The sequence below is a fragment of the Orcinus orca genome, chromosome 10 (assembly GCF_937001465.1).
Source record: "Orcinus orca chromosome 10, mOrcOrc1.1, whole genome shotgun sequence".
Lineage (NCBI taxonomy): Eukaryota > Metazoa > Chordata > Mammalia > Artiodactyla > Delphinidae > Orcinus > Orcinus orca.
Window position 1 is genome coordinate 4,678,149 of NC_064568.1, and position 20,292 is coordinate 4,698,440.

Consider the following 20,292-nt stretch of genomic DNA (forward strand, 5'->3'; position numbering starts at 1 on the left):
GTAATCATGTGTAAAGGCAGATTCTATTATGCATGAATTTCATTTCGTGATAAGAAAAGAGTATTTCAGACCACGTGTTATAAAAAGGGGGTTTGCTTCTGCTAGTAGGAAACCAGTCCACCTGATCTCAATTCCACCGTTAGAGGGATGCTCCCAGACCACAAAGCTGAGCACGTCTTGTTCCTGCATGAAACTCTTTACTGAATTCCTATGCTCTTGGGATCAAGTTGAAATTCACTACCCACCCAGAACACCTGGATCCAGCCCACAGAGTACTGTTTGGGAGGCAGTGCCCCAATTCTGTTGACCCCCGCCATTCCTCAGTCCCCTGCTTACCCCGCCACACACACACATGCCCTGCACATACCCCATCTTGCCTTTTCAGCTCTGGGGGTTACTGGCAAAGGTCTCAGAACGACACCTCATGAGGCCTATGGCAAATGTGCCCACCCCCGCCGCGTTCTTTCACCCCCACCACTCCTGTGCATGCCAGCCTGACCTTCCAGCTGCCAACTCCTGCATCTGTGCCTGACGGCTTTCCCTGGCTGGAGATGCCAAGGAATGCATAACGCTCCACCTACCCCAGGAGCAGCCCTCAACCAAGGAAAGCTGGCAGGTGCGAACACTCCAAGGTGCATGTCCTACACTGTGTGCCAGGTATCCCCAGCAGGGGTAAGCTCCACTCGCCCACAGGAGAAACTTGCTTGATGCTTTATTGCTTTTCTTCCTTCCCTGCCTCACTTCTCTACCCCCCTACCTAGTTTCCTGGGATCTCTTTCCTAGTAAACCTACACTTGAATCCTTGCCACAGGGTGTACTTCTGGGGGAACCTACACCAAGACACTGTCCAGCTCCACTGGGGCTCCAACAGCTGCTCAGCAATTCTTCTCTCAGAGGCTGTACCCCAAAGGGTCAGGGACCCTCCCATCACCACCAGGGTCGACACTCACCACTTGACCGCCAGGTTCTGCACCTCCCCGTTCTTGTCCTCCAGAAGCCTGAGAAGCATCTTTACCACCTTGCGTTCGCTGTCCTCATCCAGCTGGATGGAGTCCTTCTGCAGCTCTGACATCAGGTCACTGGTAGCCATGAACCTGGGCAGGGAGGACGGAGGAGGATTGCTGAGCAGCTCCTGGGCCCCGGTGATCTGGGCAGTACCTCAGAGTTCCCCAGAAGCAGACCTTGATACAAAGGGTCAGGGGCAGTCAAGGGCAATAGATTATCTGGGCTGTGGGCACAGTTGGGCTACCACAAGGCAACGCGTGTGTGAGACACCGACTGGCCCAAGGTGGCAGACTCAGACACACAGCATCCCAGCTAAAGGCTTAGGACCTCCAAAGCACATGGCTCCTGCTTCTGCCATTTATGCAACTGTGAACTTGGGCAAGTTACTTCACCTCTCTGAGCCTTATTTAACCTGTCTGAAAAGTGGGGATGAGAACGGTACCTGCCTTGTGGGGCTGTATGGAACATAAAAGAAGACAATGTATGGGGTGTGCTTAGCACACAGTGGGCACTCAGGAGGTGTCCCTCCATGATTATAATGTCACGTCATTCGCGTCTCATTCGGGCTAGAAGGTCGAACACAAACCTTGCAACCGAGTCAGGTGTCAGCAGGAAGCCTCTCTACCTGACAGGTGGAGGGGGACGAGCCCCGTCCAGCCCACCCGACCTCAAAGAATCACTCAGCCCTGCCCTCACACCAGCGGGTCTCAAACCGTGACCAGCATCAGAATCACCTGCAGGGCTTGCCAAGTGCGGCTGGGCCCCAGGGTTTCTGAATCAGAAAGTCTGAGCTGGGGCCCCAAATTATGCATTTCTAACAAGTTCCCGGATGAGGCTGAGGGGCGGGGACCACACTCTGAGAACTAACGCCCCAGGCCAGGTTGACGGGCAACAGGCATATCTTAGACATAGATGGCAACGGCTGAGCAGTCTCCAGCCACAGCTCGCAGACCCAGGGTGGGCATCAGCGTCAAGGACCACCCACTCACAGCTGGGCAGATCCGTGTGGCCGGATGCCCTGTCCCCGGCATTTGAAATTGCAGTGGAGTCTGAGCTGGAAGGTCACGGAGAGCTGGGGCTGCCGTAGCAACATGGAGCACCATTCCTGCCAAGATCAGGAGGGGAGAGCAGTCTTAAACTGGCAGCCCTTGGCTGTGTCCACCTGGCAAATGTTTTTCGAAAATTTGAATTATTTATTGACATTTAAAAATTAGAAGAGTTGACATAAAAGTACTGATTTCCAGATTCTCTTGAAAACAGAATATTTGAATACAGCTGGGCCAACAGTCTCTGGTGACTATAACTGGCTCGAGGCAGTGGCGGCTGCCCTCTGTAGGTAGATGCACACTCCCCAGGTCAGCAGGTTCTCCCCAGGCCCACTGCAGCCGTTTACTGGCTCCTGCAGGCACTTGACAGCAGAGAGGAGAGATGCTGTGAAGTCCGCATCAGAGAGTGGCGGCCCCAAAGAAAGCGTCCAGCTTTTGCTCCCCAACCAGGCCTCTTCACACCAGCCTTGCTTTCTAGCTTGAGCGAGTCAACCAAGAACCCGCTCCCCCTGCCCCACCAAGCCTGCTATGGCAAAATCGGTCACAGTGGGATTCCAGCCTCATCTCTGCAGGCTCAGACCTGCTGCTGGATGTCACAGTGGCCCCTAGGGCCCCTTAGGCAGGAGGGCACTTGTCGGTGTCACAGCTGTTTATTTTTAACAGCTGGGATAAGCCTCAAGCCTGAGAGAAGAAAGGAGGCTGGGCTGGAGGCAAGGAGGGGGTGGCAGGGCTGACCATGCCCACCTGTGGGCCTGGCCACCTCAGGACAAGCAGCCAAGGTAAGATGAAGGATGAGGTTTGGATCTGAGCCAGGACAAGGCCAGGGGTAGCCACATGCACTCCTAAGTCTGTCCTGCTGAAGGGATGTTCAGAGAAGGCAGGCAGGGCCTTGAAGCTGAGTTTCTGCTGCAGTCCATGGAGACCCAGCTCAGCCTGGCAACCCAAGGGATGGACTCCTTTGCCCAAGATGGGCCTCCTGTCTCTCTCTTTCTTCTCCACCTACTGAACTCCCATTCACCTGTCAAGGGCCCAGCTCAAATGTCCTAGTCTCAGGGAAGACTCCTCTCATCACCCTGCCCTATCCTCCACCCACAATCTCTAAGCACACTTGGTCCCCCTGGATAGGACCCTTTCAGATACTCTGCACCCCTCCATTATAGCATCTCTCACACTGCACTGCAAGCTTGGTCACCAGTGTCTCCCCTGTTGAACTGTGAACTCACAGAGGCCTGTCAGTTCATCTCTGGGACTCCAGGCCCAGCAAACAGGTCCAAAGAGGCCCTGAGGGGGCAGGGTAAGGGCAGAAGGGGAAGGAGGGTTAGGACCAGCCCCTAACAGGGCTCAGAGCCAACCAGCTGTGTGGAAATCCAAACTCAGAAACTAATCCTTCTGAAATACTCCCCAGCACTTCTGACACCTCAGAGTTCCTGCAAACACAGCTCTCACATATATGTGTATATGTGTGTGGCGGTCGTAAAGGGGGCGTATACAGGAAAGGGTATCATTTGGTAGATAAGAGTGTGGGCACCGAAGTTTGGCTTTAAGTAAATATACTGGCCATATACTTATCACCTGGGTGACCTTGAACAACTGACTCCTCTCTCAGCCTCAATTTTTCCATTTATAAAATGGGAATTTTCTTTGCCCCACTTTGTAACACCTTTGGAAAGTTTTACTAGGACAAGCAGCTTTTGGCATGAGGCAGATGAGGCAACTAGGCTCAGAGAGGTTGCATGAACCACCCAGTATCACACAGCAAGTTGGGAAAAGAAGCACACCGGTCAGGTCTCCTGGCTCCTCAACCAATACTACTATGTTTTCATAAATGATGTAGGAATTCCTGCAAGACCCCTCAATTTACCCATTTCACTGTTGAAGTCTGAGTGGGAGTAGAGCAGCCGCCTGCCCACAGAGTGGGGGCGCAGAACAACAGGGATCGAAGGCTTCCTCCACCTGCCTGGGACCCCCACTTGCAGTCACCGTCCACCTCCAGGAGCTAGAGGACACAGTCTCAGTTTCATTCCAGAGAAACCCTAGAGGCAACTCAACTGAAATACTCGGCCACATGGGTGCCTGGACAGCTGGTCAGGCCCCCTGGTATTTGGACTTTAAAAATAGATATCATCCTCATATGCTTGGGGTGGTTTTAAGTGTTCTCAGGGCCGCTGGCAGAGCAGACTGGAAGGGCTTCTCAGGCTCCAGCTGGCAGGGCCAATTCCCTCTCCTGGAGCCTGGACCTGAGGGCCTAGACAGTGGTGCAAATCCCCTCGGTGACTGGCCGGCTGTGTGACCTCGGGCAAGTCACTTCACCTCTCCAAGCCTCTGGAGAACAGAAAGAACGATCACTACCACCCAGGCAGACAGGAAGACTGAATGAGATTACACTGGACAGCAGGGAGCCTGGGACACAGAAAACATTCACTGAGCATCACCTGTGTACCCAGAACATGCTCTGGACACAAAAGGAGACTGCACAGTCCAGAGGTCCAGGAGCTCTGGGTCTCCCAGGCTTAAAAAGTTATGCAGCAGAAATATGGGCCGGGGGAGGTGCCTAACCCTGCCTCGGTATCAGGAGGCATCCCAAAGAGGTGACAACTGAGTAGCAGCTAGCCTGGTGAAGGGGGGAAATGACGGGGCAGACAAAGAACTTCCAGGTAAAGGCCCAGACAGGGGAGGGGACTGGCAGATTTCTGATGTGCCCAAAATCACAACAGTGTCAATCTATTAAGCGCTTACCTGGTGCCAGACACTAATCTAAGCATCCCGCATGTATTAACTCATTTCATCTTCACACCAACCCTCTAGGTGGGTTCTGTTATTATCCTCATTTCACAGAAACAGAAGCTGAGGCTCAGAGGGGTTAAGCAACTTATCCACAGTCACACAACCAGTAAGTGGCTGGAGGCAGGATCTGAACCCAGGACTGTGGCTCAGAGGCTCTACGAAAGCGGGGCCTCTTGAGCGGTGCTGAGGAATAAACTGCCGAAGGCAGGGGTCAGACCAGGAGGGCAGGGCCTGGGTATCCTTAGCTGTCAGGGGGCCTTGCTGAGATCTCATCCTGTGTTAGACTGGCCTGGCTGTGCACCTCGATTCTCCACTTCCTAGCTTTGTGACTGCACCTGGGCCCTTCTCGCCTCTGAGCCTCACTCTTCTTATCTGTAAAATGGGGGGGGGGGCGAGTAAAGTGACAGAATGTTCAACGGTCTATATCCTCTCTGAGGACTCCTTACAGCACAGAACTGGCTGTGTGGTTATGGACCAGTCCTTTTCCCTCTCTGGGCCTCAGTTTCCCCTGAGGAGGAGGGGACTGGGCCAGAAAGGGAGTGGCCCACAAAACCTATAAGCCCCCACCAGAACCATCACCTACCTCTGTCTACTAAGCCACTCAGCCCAGCCCCCTCCCTCAGGTGGTGTCAGAGCAAACCCGGGAGGCGGGGAAAGAGTACCCCTATGAAGTGCGGGGAGGAGGCGTGGGGTGATGTTGAGAAGAGTGCAGAGCTGAGGGTACGAGTGAAAAAGTCAGCACTGGGGTTTGTAGTCCTGGGAGGGGAGCGAGTTTCAATGCGGAGAAAAAGAGGCAGGCGCTGGGTTCCCCAAGGAGAGGCCGAGGGTTTCAGTGGGGGTTGAAGAGGAGGGCCAGGGCCCATCAAATGCGGGGAGAGATGCGGGCTGGGCATAAGCGGAGAGAGGAGAGGCAGAGGAAGCGTGCAGAGGGGCAAGCTGCGGCTCAGACGCGGGACGGCAGGCAGGGGCTGAAGTTTGCACGGTGGGAGACGCAGCTGGGCTGGAGTCCCGGAGAGGACAGGGCAAGCAATCCGCGGAGAACTCAGCCCGAGCTTCCGCCGGGCGCAGAGGCGGGGAGGGGGCGTCTCGGGGGCAGGAGTGGAGCCCGCTGCGAGGAGCAGAGATGGTGGCTGCAGGGTCCCGGGGGAGGGCCGGCGCTCCGGGAGGGGAAGGCCGGGGGTTCAGGGCGGGGCGGAGAGGCGGGGGCCGGGCAGCGGGCGCACCTGAAGTCCTTGTCGCTGGACGTCATCTTCTCCAGAAGGCTGGAGATGTGGAAGGCGGCGGTGCTCATGGTGGCTGCGCCGCGGGGCCGCCGACGGGAAGGAATATGGCGGCGCGGCCCCCTCCCCCGCCGCACGCGGGCTGCGCTCAGCTAACAGAAATAGCCGCCCCCGCCCCGCCCCGCCCCGCGGCGCAGCGCTCGCCTCTGCCTTGGCCGCCGCTGCGGGAGGCGGGAGGCGGGAGGCGGGAGGCGGGAGGCGGTTGGCGGGAGGCGGGAGGCGGGAGGCGGGAGGCGGGAGGCGGGAGGCGGGAGGCGGTTGGCGGGAGGGGCCCGCCAGTAGCTCTGTGGTCTCGGCTTGGCGCCAGCCCTGCAGACGGCCCATCACCGGCTTGCACACTCCCACAGACGTGAAGCTCACCACCTGTCACCGGACAGCCTCTCCCTATGATTCCTGTGGGCCTCAACCCTGCTCGCGAGACACAGGCATGGTAACAGAGAGTCTCAGGTTCGAATCCCACCGTCGTCAGTTCTGCTGCTGTGAGGCCTTGGCCAAGTTACTTGACCTCTGTAAGCCTCAGCTTTCTCATCTGTAGGCATTCAAGGAACAGGAGCTGCTATTGTAGGTCAAGCCAACCAAAGCACTTCCACCCCCACCCTGCTCCGCATGCGGTCCACCCCAAAGCCAGACAGGATATGGAGTGTACCCTATCGCCCCAGGCCTCCTGCCTGCCACCTCCAACCCTCAGGACATCACGGCCAGTTTCCTCATTTTATAGCTACACAGCTGAGGCCCAGAGAGGCAAAGGGACTTGCTGCAGGTCACACGGCCAGTGAATCTGGGATGGAATCAGGACTGACCCCAGACTGGGCAACAGTTCTTACCCAGAATGAAGCTGTGCACAGTTTCTCCCCAGGTAGGTACAAGCTCAGGGTGGGAGAATCTGTAGGAGGACGAGGAGAGTGGCAGAACTTCTCCAAACAGCCAGGAGGCTGCTGGCTCTTGGGAAAGTGAGTCGCATGTGCAAGACAACCCTGGGTTCAAATCCCTGCCAGGCTGCTTCCTGGCTGTGTGGACTTGGGATAATGACACAACCTCTCTGAGCTATGTTCTTCTCACCCATAAGATAGGGATAAAATTAATCTTTATTTTATAACACACTTCTTGGGTACCAGTTATTATGGGTTCCTGGGCTCTAGAGTAGCACTGTCCAACAGAACTTTCTGCAATGTTGGAGATTTTATACATCTGCACTGTCCATTATGGTGGCCCTCAGTCACATGTGGCTATGGAGCACTTGAAATGTGGCTTAAATTAAATGTGACTTAGTATGATTGAGGAATGGAATACTTATTTCTATTTACTTTTAATTAACTTTAAAGAGCCACCTACAGCTAGTGGCTACCATAGTGGACAGTGCATTTCTGGACAGTAGGGACACAGGAGGGGACTAGACACACACAGCCTCTGCCCCTTGGGGACCATACATTCTAATGGAGGATGTGAGCATTAAGGAAGTAAGTGATTAGATAAGGAAAATAAGAGCTATACAGAAAACAAAAGAGGGTGAGAGCATAGAGAGTGCCTGGGTGTGAAGGGGCAACTTTAGCCATGTTACTCAGGGAGGGCCTTTTTTGAGGAAGAGACATTTGGGCTAAGACCTGAACAGAGGAAAGGAGGCAGCTGGGCAAAGTTTTGCAGGAAGAGCTCCTCAGACAGAGAGAACAGCAAGTGCAAAGGTCCTGAGGTGCGAACAAGTATAGGAGGAAGTGAGGTCAGAGAGGTGGGCAGGAGCCAGATCATTTGCAGCCTTTCAGGCCAAGCTGAGGAGTTAGTTAGGATTTTATGTCAAATCTCTAGGGAGCCACTGGAGGGCATTAAGCAAGGAGGTGACATGATTGGTGTTTTGGAAAGACCCCTGTGACTGCTGAGCAGTCGTGCAGTCAAGTGTGATGGGGGCTGCATGAGGGGAGTAGTGGTGAAGGTGGGAAGAAATGGACAGATTTGGGTACGTTACAGAAATAGAATAAATAATGACACAGCCGCTCTAGAAAACAGTTTGGCAGTTTCTTATAAAGTATGCTTATCATATGACCCAGCAATTACACTCAGAGGTATTTATCCAAGAAAAATGAAAGCATACATTCACACTAATACTTGTACATAAATGTTCATAGCAGCTTTATTTATAATCACCAAAAACAGGTGGGGTAAGGATTTGTAAAGACTTTTTCCTGGAGAGTAGGCCTTTGTTATGGAGAACACTCGGGGTGTATTTCACAGAGGTTACTCTTTGCCTCCCCTTCTCAGAACTCAGAGGGGAGCTCTCTTCATTATGAGAACTTAGTGAGGTGCCTGGAGGTAAAACCCACAAAAGTGTGGGGGGCTCCCTTAAGGCTGTGGCCCCAGGAGTTTCTCACTCTCCCGCTAGTTCCCAGTCAGCCTCCCTCAGTTTGTCAAAATTGCCGTAAAAGTGTTCCTACCAGCTTATGGCTCCAGTGGCTTTTGCTATAGGGAAGCAGATCTCAGCTGTAACTTTCTAGATTCTCCTGCCTCTTTAAATTTTGGGGTGGTGTTTGCCCTTCGACCTCACTTCTCAGTTGGGTCTAAGAAAAGTTGTTGATTTTCAGTTTGTTCAGGCTTTTCTTGTTGCAAGGATGGGAATGATGGCTTCCAAGCTCTTTGTGTGTTGGTGTTAAAACTGGAAGTCCTGTCCTCAATTGTGAAGTCTTCTTTATATGTGGTATATTTATATATGGTATATTTTGCAAACGTTTTATCCCAGTTTGTCAGTTGTCTTTGACTTTATGATGATTTTTGCCATGCAATTAAAAAATATGTTATTCTTCTGTATGGTAGGAGATATGGATCTAATTTTACTTTTTCCAAATGGTTACTCAGTTGCCTCAGCATCATTTATTAAAATGTCCACAAATATAAAGGTTTATAGCACAAAGTAATTTCCTTGTGGTGGTGTATCAGCTCTGTATCTTTTTTTTTTTTTTTCAGCTCTGTATCTTGATGATGGTGGTGGTTATATGAATCTATACATGAGCTAAAATGCATAGAAACTGTGCATACAAATGAATGCATGTAAAAAATGGTGAAAATGGAGTAAGGCTGATAGTCTAGTTAATGGTACTGTATCAGTGTCAATTTCCTGGCTTTGTTATTGTAGTACAGTTATATAAGATGTCACCATTGGGAGAACCTGGGTGAAGGGTACATGGGACTCTATGTATTATTTCTGCCACTTTATTTGAGTTGATAATTTGTATCAAAATTAGAAGTTTAAAATAATTTACCTTAAAAAAATAATAATTTACCTTTGCTACAGCGAGCTGAGATGGCTAGACTAAATTTTTTTAAGTCCAATTTGTTGAAGTGGCAAGTCTGCTCCATTTATATTCGTCGTGATTACTGATATGGTTGGTCGACTTTTATCCTCACTTATATTCTTTTTTTTTAAAGGTTTAAAAATGTTTTTTTTTAATTGAAATCTACCATACATACATCAAAGTGCAAAAATCCTAAGAGTACAACTTGATTATTTATTTTATTTATTTATTTTTTTGCGGTACGCGGGCCTCTCACTGTTGTGGCCTCTCCCGCTGCGGAGCACAGGCTCCGGACGCGCAGGCTCAGCGGCCATGGCTCACGGGCTCAGCCGCTCCGCGGCATGTGGGGTCTTCCCGGACCGGGGCACGAACCTGCATCCCCTGCATCGGCAGGCGGACTCTCAACCACTGCGCCCCCAGGGAAGACCAACAAATTAATTTTTAAAAATTACATTTAAATTTATAATTTATTAAAAATAATTTAAACTTGTAATTTAAATCATTTATAACTTAATTTAATTTGTAAGTTAATCAATACCTCTACCCTCCTCCTGAATAATATGAGGATCTTAGAATGCTTTAACTCTAATATTTCCAGTCTGATATGTATTATTGTTTAATATGAATTTGGATTCTACCTTTTGTTTATACATCTCAAGTTGTTTATTATTATTTTAGAGAGCACTTACTTAGATTTACCTATGTTTACCAATTTCTTTGCTAACGATTCCTTCTCTTCTTTTGTGGTTCGCGGGCCTCTCACTGCCATGGCCTCTCCCGTCGCGGAGCACAGGCTTCGGGCGCGCAGGTTCAGCGGCCATGGCTCACGGGCCCAGCCGCTCCGCGGCATGTGGGATCCTCCCGGACCAGGGCACGAACCCGCGTCCCCTGCACCGGTAGGCGGACTCTCAACCACTGCGCCACCAGGGAAGCCCAGCAATTCCTTCTTTGATTCTTTACTTCCATATTCAATTTCTTTTTTCCTCATCTAGGGAATGAGGAAAGTTCTTTGAGCAAGAATCTGGGAATGATAAACTTTGTCAGTTTTTTGCCTGACTGTCTTTATTAAGCCTTTGCTCTTAAATATTTAGGTGGATTTAGGATTTTAAGTTGATGTTTTCTTTTAGCACTTTGAAGACATTGTTCCTTGTTTTCTGGCTTATCCTGTTGCTGTTTAGATTCCTGCTCTCACTATAACTAAACTGCCCAAGATCATCTTATAGTCAAATATTGCTACTGTGACTCCTGTCACACACCGACGTTCCATCTAGTTGGATTGAGGAGAAGAGAAAAGGGGCAATTTGCCAGATGTGTTTTAAGGAAAGTTCTCAGAAGCTGATATTTCACTTACAACCCATTGGCCACCCATAGCTATTAGGGCACTGGGAAATGTAGTCTTTATTCCGGTGGCCATGTGCCCACTATACCCCTAGCATGGGGGGCAGGACTGGTTCATTCCTGGACCCTGCCCCCAGGAGGTGCCCCACAGGGGTCTGAAGATGGAATTTGTTGGCAGATGCTTCTCCCCACTCGTACATGGCCAGGGCTTGAGGTGTTGCCTGAGGAGAAGGCCCAGGCAGCAGAACCACTCCCTTCCCCCCAAGAAACAGCCCCTGCCCCAAGAGTCATCTCACTCGGCCGTGTGAGAGGCTGGGCTGCTCCCTCTGGGTCCCACTTCTTCTGTCTGGACCTCAGCAAGGGCTTCTGCCCATCTCCTGGTATTCCAAGTTGTGAGATGCCAGTCCACCGCAGAGGGGCACTAAAGGAATCCTTTGGCCTCCTCCTGGAGAACTAAAAAAGGAACACTTGCTTAGTACTCTCAGGTGCTGTCTGTGTGGGGCAGGTGATCTCTCCATTTGACCTATGAAGAAGCTGAGACTCAGAGAGGTTAAGTGATTTGGCTGAGGTCACACAGCTAGAGCCAGCACTCAAATTGGGGTCTCCCAGCTATTTAAAATACTGAACCACTTGAGGGCTATTCGTAATACTAAACCACTTCTTTCTGGGATGGAGAAAGATTTTTGTGGCTTGAAGCAAACAAGTTTGAACTCTTGTTCTATCACATCTTTTAGGAGTGAACGAGGCAGGCAGGTTGCTGGGAGAGAGTGGCAGCCCCCCAGCCTGTGGGGGGAGCCAAGGATCCAAGCAGTGAGTATTCCTGTCAGCATTTACCAAAGAGCCAGGCCGTGTGCTAAGCACAGGGGGGTATAGAGGAAAGCTGATCGGGGATGTGGTTAAGAACAACTACTTAGTGAGAAGACAGAGCTGAATTTGAGTCACCTCTAGCTGTGGGGCCTCGGGCAAGTGACTCAGTCCCTCTGAGCCTCAGTTTCCACATCTATAAAATGGAAATAATAGCACCCACCCAATAAGGCAACGCTCTTGGCAGAATGCCTGGCACATGGCAAACCTGCAGCAAATGGTAGCTATTGGTTGTTTTTATTATCGTTACACCTTGTAGGGGAGACATATGCTGATGTATGATGGTCGAGGGAAGGATTGTGGGGACACAGAGGAGAGGGATGGGACGTGTGAGCCAGGCCTTGAGGAGCAGTACATCCTCCAGGCAGAGAACCGGGCCAGTGTTCCAGACACGAATGCCTGTATACTCACAATCTCAGGCTCCATCATCAGGTGCCCTGGGTCTGCCCCTCACGCCTACAGGACAGATGCGTCCTGTGACATCTGCCCAGGCTTGAGTCTGGTCAGACATCGCTCACAGGTGAGTCACTGCCCAAGCTTTTAGGAGAATTCCCAAGCTGAAGGCTCTGGGTCCTTCCAGCACAGGTGAGCCTGTTTCAAACATTTGGGTCTTGCATCTCAAGATGCTCTCAAGAGCCTTTTAAAAAATCTCCCTCCCTCCCTACTTCCTTCCTCCCTTCTTCTTTTCTCCCTCCCTCTCTTTCTTCCATTCTTTCTATTCATCATAAAGGTTAACAACTCACACATTTATTTACAGAGATTCGTGACACCTCCTCAAGAACAGAACTATACTTGCAAACCAGACAGCACTAGAACGGGATGACCAAGGCTGATACAATCCAAAGTGGGAGATTCCACAACAGCAGTTCCAGCCAGGAGTCTCCTGGTGTCTGGTCGCTAAATACTGGCTTCAAGCAAAGCAATGGAAACCACAGTCCAGACACTATGGTAGGACAAGACCGCCTCTCTCCAGATGTGGAATGTAAGTCCAGTAACACAGCATGCTCCAAGACTTTTTTTAAATGGCAATATCCTAACGTACACAGAAGTAGGAAGAACAATATAATGAATTCCAACGTACGAATCACCCAGCTTCCGCTACTGTCAATGTTGGTCAGTCGTGCTTCCTCTCTCCCCCTCCCCCATTTTCCCCCCCCCCCCCGAGGCTGGAGTGCTTAAAGCAAATACCAACCGCAACGTCCTGTCACCAGTAATCGCTTCAGCCTGCCACGCCAACGGATGGTATTTTTACATAACTGCTGTGCCAGCGCCACACCTAACAAAAATAACAAAAACCCATAAATAATCTAATATTTAGTCCATATTCAGGTTTCCCAGATCGTGTCAAAGATGTCTGTTGGCAATTAGCTTGTTAGAAGCGTGTTCACGAAATTCACTTGGCTCTGAATTCCACAACTGTGGCACTTCACATGTTTTGCTTCCTGGATGGGCTATAAGGGGCATGGAGACAGGAATGCATCCTACCCCTTCTTAAAACCTCCCGCTGTGTGCTGGACTCAAGCTAGCTCACAGTAGGCCCTCAAGATGAGGCCAGGTTCCCTGTTAACCTCTGTACCGGGTCCAGCAGCCCTGGGTGGGGTGGGCCCTACCTGTGTACCATGGAGTATTACTCAGCAATGAGAAGGAACAGGCTGCTGATACAACAACCTGCATGAATCTACAGAGAATTAACGCTGAGTGAAAAAAGCCAATCGCAAAAGGTTACAAACGGTATGGTTCCTTTCCCATAACTTTCTTGAAATAAAACTATAGAAATAGAGAAGAGATTAGTGGTTGCCGGGGATCAGGGAGGGGAGGAGTGAGAAGGAAAGTGGGTGTGCCTATAAAAGGGCAGCATGAGGGGTCCTTGTGGTGATGGAAATGTTCTGTATTTTGATGGTATCAGTGTCAATATCGTGGTTGGGAAATTGTACTATAGTTTTTCAAGATGTTCCCATTGGGTGAAGCTTGGGAAAGAGTCCATGGGGGTCTCTGTGTTCTTTCTTAAAACTGCATGTGGTGATCTCAAATAATTATCTCAAAAAGTTTAATTTTAAGTAAATGTGGTCAAGCAGAGGTAGTTTCCCCTAGAAACCAAAGGGAATATTTTCTGGACCTATTTGTCCCTCTCAAAGAGATTTCCAGGGATAGTTTGCGTTGCTGCCCTCCAGTGGTTGTCAAACTGGGTTCCCTGGAGCCTTCGGGTTCTCAGTGGGCACTCCAGTGGCTGCCTGCAAGGTGATGCTGAGCAGGTGCTTCCATCAATAGCCCCAAGATCCCCACTTGAACTAGAAAGAAGTCCATTCTGATCTGATAGAATGTCTTAAATTCTATTTGTTAAAAGGATCTTTCTGCTTAAAAAAAGAAAAAGGAAGTTTGAAAGCCACTTAAATTGAGTCTGAACCCTCATTTTGCATTTGTCAGGATGAGCTAGGGTTGACCTTTTCCCCGCCACCCCTCCTTTTTAAAAAAAATTTAACTTTAGTCCTTGTTCTTTAGAAGAGGCATTGAGACACTGGCATCTGAGAGTCAGAGGACTTTCAGGATGACCAGGTCCAACTTCTGCCTTCAGCTGCAGAGGTTTTCCTTAGAACCAACAGTTGAAACCACTGAGATCCAGAGGCCCAGGGTGGGTCAGGCTTAATCTAGATTTAGGAATATTTTAAACTCCATCTCAAATTGCATCAGATACAGCCATTGTTTCCCAGAGAATATGGAGTGGCAAAGAGTCCAATCTAGGCCAGAGGCTACCTCTTCAAACATGGATTTAAATGACACATACAGGGGCTTCTAAATGAGGTTAGGTTGGAGTTTCTCCATGGAGGGGTGAAAAAAGTCCTGCCTTTGAAGTCAAGGAAACCGGGATTCAAGTCCTGACTTAGCCACATCCCAGTTACGTCACCTTGAGCAATCATTCACCCCTCTGATTCTCACTTTTCTCATCCATGAAATGGGCGATAGTCCCTGATTTAGAGCATTCATTTAATAAATGTTTTAATGTGGTTAAGACAGGCCCTGCCCTCAGAGGCATCCATTTGCTGAGTAAGTAAAAACTCATGTCAAGAACCAGGCTCCAGGGTGCTCATAGTAGGGGCACATTCTTTGCCCTCTACACCCACAGTGTATCATTCTCAGACCCAAGAAGTCTCTGGGGAGTTCCCATCAGCCTGAGGGATCCCAGGGCCTCATCACAAGAGTGTCAAGGCCTGGGGAGGGCCGACTGTGTCCAGGCACTGCCCCGAGTACTTCATACAAATAATCTCACCATGGATTGGGACTGCTGTCTCCCCATTTTTATGGATGTGGAGACTGAGGCCAAGCTGTGTAACTGTTGCCTCCAGAATTCACATGCCTGCTGAGTCAGGGGGGCCCCCCTGGCTGTCAGTTCTAGAATGCAGGGAAGCCAGGTGCCACACTCAGCTGCTGAGCTGGCTCCCTGGGGCTGTCAGCTGTGGCCACAGGATGGTGGGATTTTGCCCCATGAATCACCCCCCACACACATACACACACACATGCAGGGCAGTGAGGTCACCTCAGGATGGAGCTGAGCTGGACCTGCCTTGCGCCTCTGGCAGCTCTGTCGTGGCCCTGGAGATCCGCCCATGGCAGAGAGGTAGGAAATGCCCTGAGATTGTGCCTCCACCCTGTGCCAGATGCTGCAGGAGGTGAACTCCTATTTGCTCAGAGAGGGGAAGTACCCTAACCTGGGACTAGAAGGAGGCAAACACAAGGTCATGACTGGGTCTTATGAGCACCTACTGGGTCTTATGAGCACCTACTATGTGCCCGTCACTGAAACCTTTAAGTGGTAGGAAGTATTATTATTTAGACCAGTGGTTCTTAAACATGAACAAGCATCAGAATCACCACGGGGTGGGGGTGGGGGGGGCTGTTAAAATACAAACTGCGGTCCCACCTCCAGAGTTTCTGATTCATTAGGACTTGGGTGGGACTCGAGAATTTGCATTTCTAGTTTCCAGGTGATGCTGATACTGCTGGTCCAGGACCCACACTTTGAGAATAGCTAATTAGCTCAACTTCCTTTCCCTTGTGTAATGGTGGTTCTCAAGTTTCTGCTTCCAGGGATGGAGGTCTCATTGCCTATTCTGTCAACCTATTTCATTTCTAGATAGTTTTTACTGTGAAGATATGACTTGTGTGTGTGTGCTTATGTTGCGATGAAAACTAACCCTCTTGGCTCTCCTCTGTGGCTCATTCTCTATGCCTCTGGCCTGCATGATCTCATCAAAAAGGAGCAATTGGAGGGGAGAGGAGACTTGCAATTAGACCAAAGGTCTCCCTCACCTGCACAGCCCATAGCCACCAAGCCCTGTCCATTCTACCCTCTAAATCGACAGTGTCCAATAGAAATATATTGTGAGCTCTGTGTACAAAATTAAAAAAAATTTTCCAGTAGCATCATTAAAAATAGCAAAAAGAAGCAGGTGAAACTAATTTTAATAATATAGTTTAACCCAACTATATTCAAATATTATCTTTTTAACAGGTGATCAGTACAAAAGTTATTAAGGAGCTATTGTGTATTCTTTTTTCTCGTGCCAAGACTTGGAAATCCAGTGTGTATTTTACACTTACAGTACACCTCAATTCTGACCAGCACATTTCAAGGGCTCCATAACCACACGTGGCTGGTGGCTACTGTTTTGGACAGCGCAGTGACCTTGTTCCTAGTACTCAGCTGCCCTGCCACGGCTCATGCTTACCAGGTTCCTGCCCCTCATGTCTTGCCTGCCAGTCCACAGTATGGCAGCCAAATCATTGGCTGAAACGTAAGATTTGATCGTGTCCCTGTCACCCTCATGATAAGGTCCGGCCTCCTTGGTCTGGCTTCTGAGGCCTCTCTTGCTTTCTCTTCTCCCCTCCTCCAGCCCCCAAGCCCCCCACTCTCCTGCTGTACTGAATTATTCACAGATCCTCAACACAGTAGTGCCTGTTACCTCTAAACCTTTCCACACTTGGTTCCCTCTGCCTCAAATACCCTTGGAACGCATCTTGGGCTACCCTTTCAGGTCACTCAGTCAACAAAATTTATTGAGCACCTACTATGTGTTGGACACTGTCCCACATCCTGGAACAAACCAATACATAAGAAGGAAATATGCATAACAAGAAAATATACGGTGTGTCAGACAGTGAGCAGTAAAGCAGGATGCGAGGGAAAGGTGGTGCAGGCGGTTACTACTGTATACAGGGTGTCAGGGAAGGCTTCTTGGAGAAGGTGACATTTGAGTAGAGAGACCTGAAAAAGTGAGGGAAGGAGCCAGGTGGCTGTCTAGGGAAAAGCATTCTAGGCAGAGGGAACAGCCAGTGCAAAGGCCCTGAGGAGGAAGCCTGACTGGAGTGTTTGGGGCACATTCCTGGGTGGCTGGGGCAGAGGGAGAGAGGAAGTCATAGAAATCAAGATCAGAGAGAGCAAGGAGTGAGTGGCACATCATACAGGGCTGTGTAAATACGGGAGTGAGTGAGGTGTGAACCCTGGGAGGGTGCTGAGCAGAGGAGGGACATGAGCTGACTTGAGTTTTAACCAGATCCCTCTGGTTGCCATGATGAGAACAGACAGGAGCATAGAGACTAGTGATGTGGTGGCCAAACCAGGGTGGTTGCCAAGCCGATGGAACAAAGAGGCTGGATACAGTATATGATGAAGGTGGGGACAACAGGGTTTTCCAGATAGGTCAGAACCAGAGTATGAGAGAGCAAAGGGTCAAGGATGACTCCAAGGATGACTCCTGAGCTTAGATGACTCCTCTTCCAGGAAGCCCTCCTGGGAACCCATCACTCCCTGGGCCTTGCCCGCATGGGGGCTGTCGTGGCCTGTCTCCCTCAGGGTGCTCCCCATGGCAGTGCAGGACTTGTTTACTGTCCTGCTTCCAGAATGTTTGAGAGATGAGTGAGAGGACCGGCCTCAGCTTTGAGAGGTCAGTCCCCACCCCCTACCCTGTTGGGATCCACAAGGCAGTGGATGTTCTAGCCTTTGCCCAGTTTCCTCACCAGGAGAGGGCACTGCCAGTCCCACCCACAGGAGTCCCCCCACCCAGCCCTGAGCCCCAGGGCCTCCTCTTATGCTGCCAGCCCCACCTCACTCCTCTGGGGGAGCATCCGGTTGGCCCACATGGCTGGGCCCTGAGTCGGCCTCACCCAGGCGGGTGGGGAGCATCTGGGACACGCCACCTCTTCCCCGCCCAGAGCCTGGCACCGTCAGGGTGGTACGACTGCCCCCACGTAACCACCCCTGAAGTCAGAGGGCATGGCCCCGGCCCGGGGCGGGTTAGGGTCTGCAGCCGCCCCATCTGCCCTCCTGGCACATCCGGGGGGGAGTCAAGTCAGACAGGAAGGCCTGGCGCCTACAGCACCGCAGGAAGGAGGGCCCCCCGGCTGAGCGTGGGCGCGTGGGCGGGTGAGCGTGGGGCCCAGGGCGACGTCACGTCCCGCCCCTGCCTGTCATGGGGGCGGCCCCGCCTCTCTGCCCTCTTCCCGGCCCCGCCCCGCCCGCCCCCAGAGTGTGAGCGCCGCTAGGCTCCAGCCCACACCGGCCTCGGGAACACAGGTAAGGGGTACGCGGAGCGTGAGAGGCGGGATGGGGGTGATTTTTAAGAGAACTGGGGAGGAACAGGCTCTTCAACAGGCCTGACATTTTGTGGTTACCTGTGGGCCTGGGTTTGAGTCCCAGTTCAGTGGCTTCCCAGCTGGGTGAGCGCCTGTGTCTCCATCTCTGGAAAATCAGGGGAGGGTGAAGTTCTCCAGGGGTGCCGTGAGCCTCCAGCCAGCCCGTGCCCCGCCCCCGCAGGCGACCCGTCCCGTTCGTGAGGTGAAGGGTCCCGCTAGCTTCGGAAGGGTTCTCCCACTCTGCCCTCGTGGGACTTACAGCTTTGGAGGGTGTTTCCTCACAGACGCCCGACCTCTGCGCTTTGACCGGCGAGTGAAGGCAGCCGCCCTCCTGTTCCCCCCAGAAGCTGCCCTGGCCTCGGGCTCAAAGGCATCTCTGGGGAAAAAGTGCTGAACAGAGAGCTGGAGGCGCTAGGAGACCCGCTGAAGTCAGAGGCTTACGGGGTGGAGGGTGCGGCCTAGAGGGAGCCCCCAGCCACCCCGGTCCCCCAGGCCGTCATCCCGAGTCTGGAGGACCCACCTGTGCTCAGAGCATCCCGGCTTCTCTCCTCAGAGGCAGCCTTTGGGCCGGAAGCCAACCCATTTTCCTTTTATGGGGGACAAGAAAGATTATGGGGTTGTGCTGATCATTTTGACCTGGTTTGTTTAGAAACTGAGAGAAAAGTGAAGTCAGGAGTGTGTGTGTGTCCTGTTCGGAGTCCAAGCCAAGCGGATCTGTAATAACGAACCCCTCTCCTGTCTCTGGATCTCCCAGAACTTGGTGCAGCCCTCTAAAAGGCTAGGGTCCCTGTTCCTTGAACTCCTCACCAGGCCACCTTCTTAGGGGGACATCGCTCACACGCTGGCCACATGCCAGGCCCAGGGACCGCTCATTTCACTTTCATAACAGCTGTATGTGGGAAGTTGTGGTTTTTTTTTAAAGAAAATAACCTTATGGAGATATCATTCACATGCCAAGTTCACCCTTTTAAAGTGTACAAGCCTGTGGTTTTCAGTTTATTCACCAAGTTGTGAACCATCACCACTGTCCAATTTAGAACATTTTTATCCTCCCCAAATAAGCCCCATACCCTTTAGCAGTCACTCACCATGTCCCCTTCTCCCTGGCAACCGCTAATCCACTTTCTGTGTCTATGGATCCGGTTATTCTGGACAATTCATGTACATGCAGTCATACAATAGGGGATCTCTTCTGAATGGCTTCTTTCACTTAGCATAATGTTTTCAAGGTCTATGCATGTTTTAGCGTGTGTCAGCACTTCATTCCTCGTTTTGGGTGAATAATATTGTTCTGTATGATTATATCACATCTTGTTTATCCATCCATCAGTTGATGGACATTTGGGTGGTTTCCACTTTTTGGCTATTATGAATGACGCTGCTGTGAACATTCATGTACAAGTCTTTGTGTGGACACAGGTTGTCAGTTCTCTTGGACATAATACTAAGGACTTGCTAGGTCTTATGGTGAAACTATGTTTAACATTGTAAGGAGCTCAAACTGTTTTCCAAAGCGGCTGCACCATATTACATTCCCACTGACAATACGTTAAGTCTCCAAATTTTCCACGTCCTCTTCAGAACTTGTTATTGTCTGTATTTCTTATTTTAGCCATCCTAGCACATATGAAGTGGTATCTCATTGTGGTTTTGATTTGCATTTCTGTAATGACTAATGATGCTGAGCAGCTTTCCATGTGCTATTGACCATTTGTACATCTTCTTTAGAGAAATGTCTGTTGAAATCCTTTGGCCATTTTAAAATTAGGATGTCATATTATTGTTGAGTTGTAGGCGTGCCCATTCCAGGGGAGGATTCTGAGGCTCCCAGAATGGGTGAGACTTGCAGTGATCTCACAGTCAGTGGTGGGTAGAGCTAGGAACTGAGTCCAGGTCTGTCTGATATTCAAGAGCCAGAAAGCTCTTTCTCTTTCACTGGGTGCCTCCTTTCTGGTTTTTGCTATTGTCAGTTGTCTGTGTGTGTGTGTGTGTGTGTGTGTGTGTGTGTGTGTGTGTGTGTGTGAGAGAGAGAGAGAGAGAGAGAGAGAGAGAGAGAGAGAGAGAGAGGGA

At 50.7% G+C, this 20,292-nt stretch overlaps 2 protein-coding genes and 1 long non-coding RNA gene across 6 annotated transcripts in view; 1 reads left to right on the plus strand and 2 right to left on the minus strand.

Annotated features, from left to right (window-relative positions):
- Window positions 1-6,454, minus strand: part of CAND2 (cullin associated and neddylation dissociated 2 (putative)) — a 29,400-nt gene extending 22,946 nt beyond the window's left edge. For 2 of the 4 annotated variants that reach the window (XM_033414077.2, XM_033414076.2), the window contains exons 1-3: window positions 6,059-6,454; window positions 1,995-2,110; window positions 951-1,094 (exon numbers count right to left, since the gene is read on the minus strand). In XM_033414077.2, the coding sequence (XP_033269968.1) occupies window positions 951-1,094; window positions 1,995-2,110; window positions 6,059-6,439 (641 nt within the window). In that variant the 5' untranslated portion in view covers window positions 6,440-6,454. The remainder of the gene's footprint in view (window positions 1-950; window positions 1,095-1,994; window positions 2,111-6,058) is intronic. The other 2 variants (XM_004284298.3, XM_033414078.2) reach the window with 1 other exon arrangement.
- A 3,996-nt stretch (window positions 6,455-10,450) lies between these two features.
- On the minus strand, window positions 10,451-18,399 carry LOC117198297 (uncharacterized). Its single transcript, XR_004479389.2, has 2 exons — window positions 18,262-18,399; window positions 10,451-11,176 (listed from the first exon to the last, which is right to left on the minus strand). It is a non-coding gene; the product is annotated as an uncharacterized LOC117198297 (long non-coding RNA).
- Window positions 18,078-20,292, plus strand: part of TMEM40 (transmembrane protein 40) — a 32,567-nt gene continuing 30,352 nt past the window's right edge. Inside the window, exon 1 of the mRNA XM_012538446.3 lies at window positions 18,078-18,163. The gene's annotated coding sequence lies outside the window, so the exon portion shown is untranslated. The remainder of the gene's footprint in view (window positions 18,164-20,292) is intronic.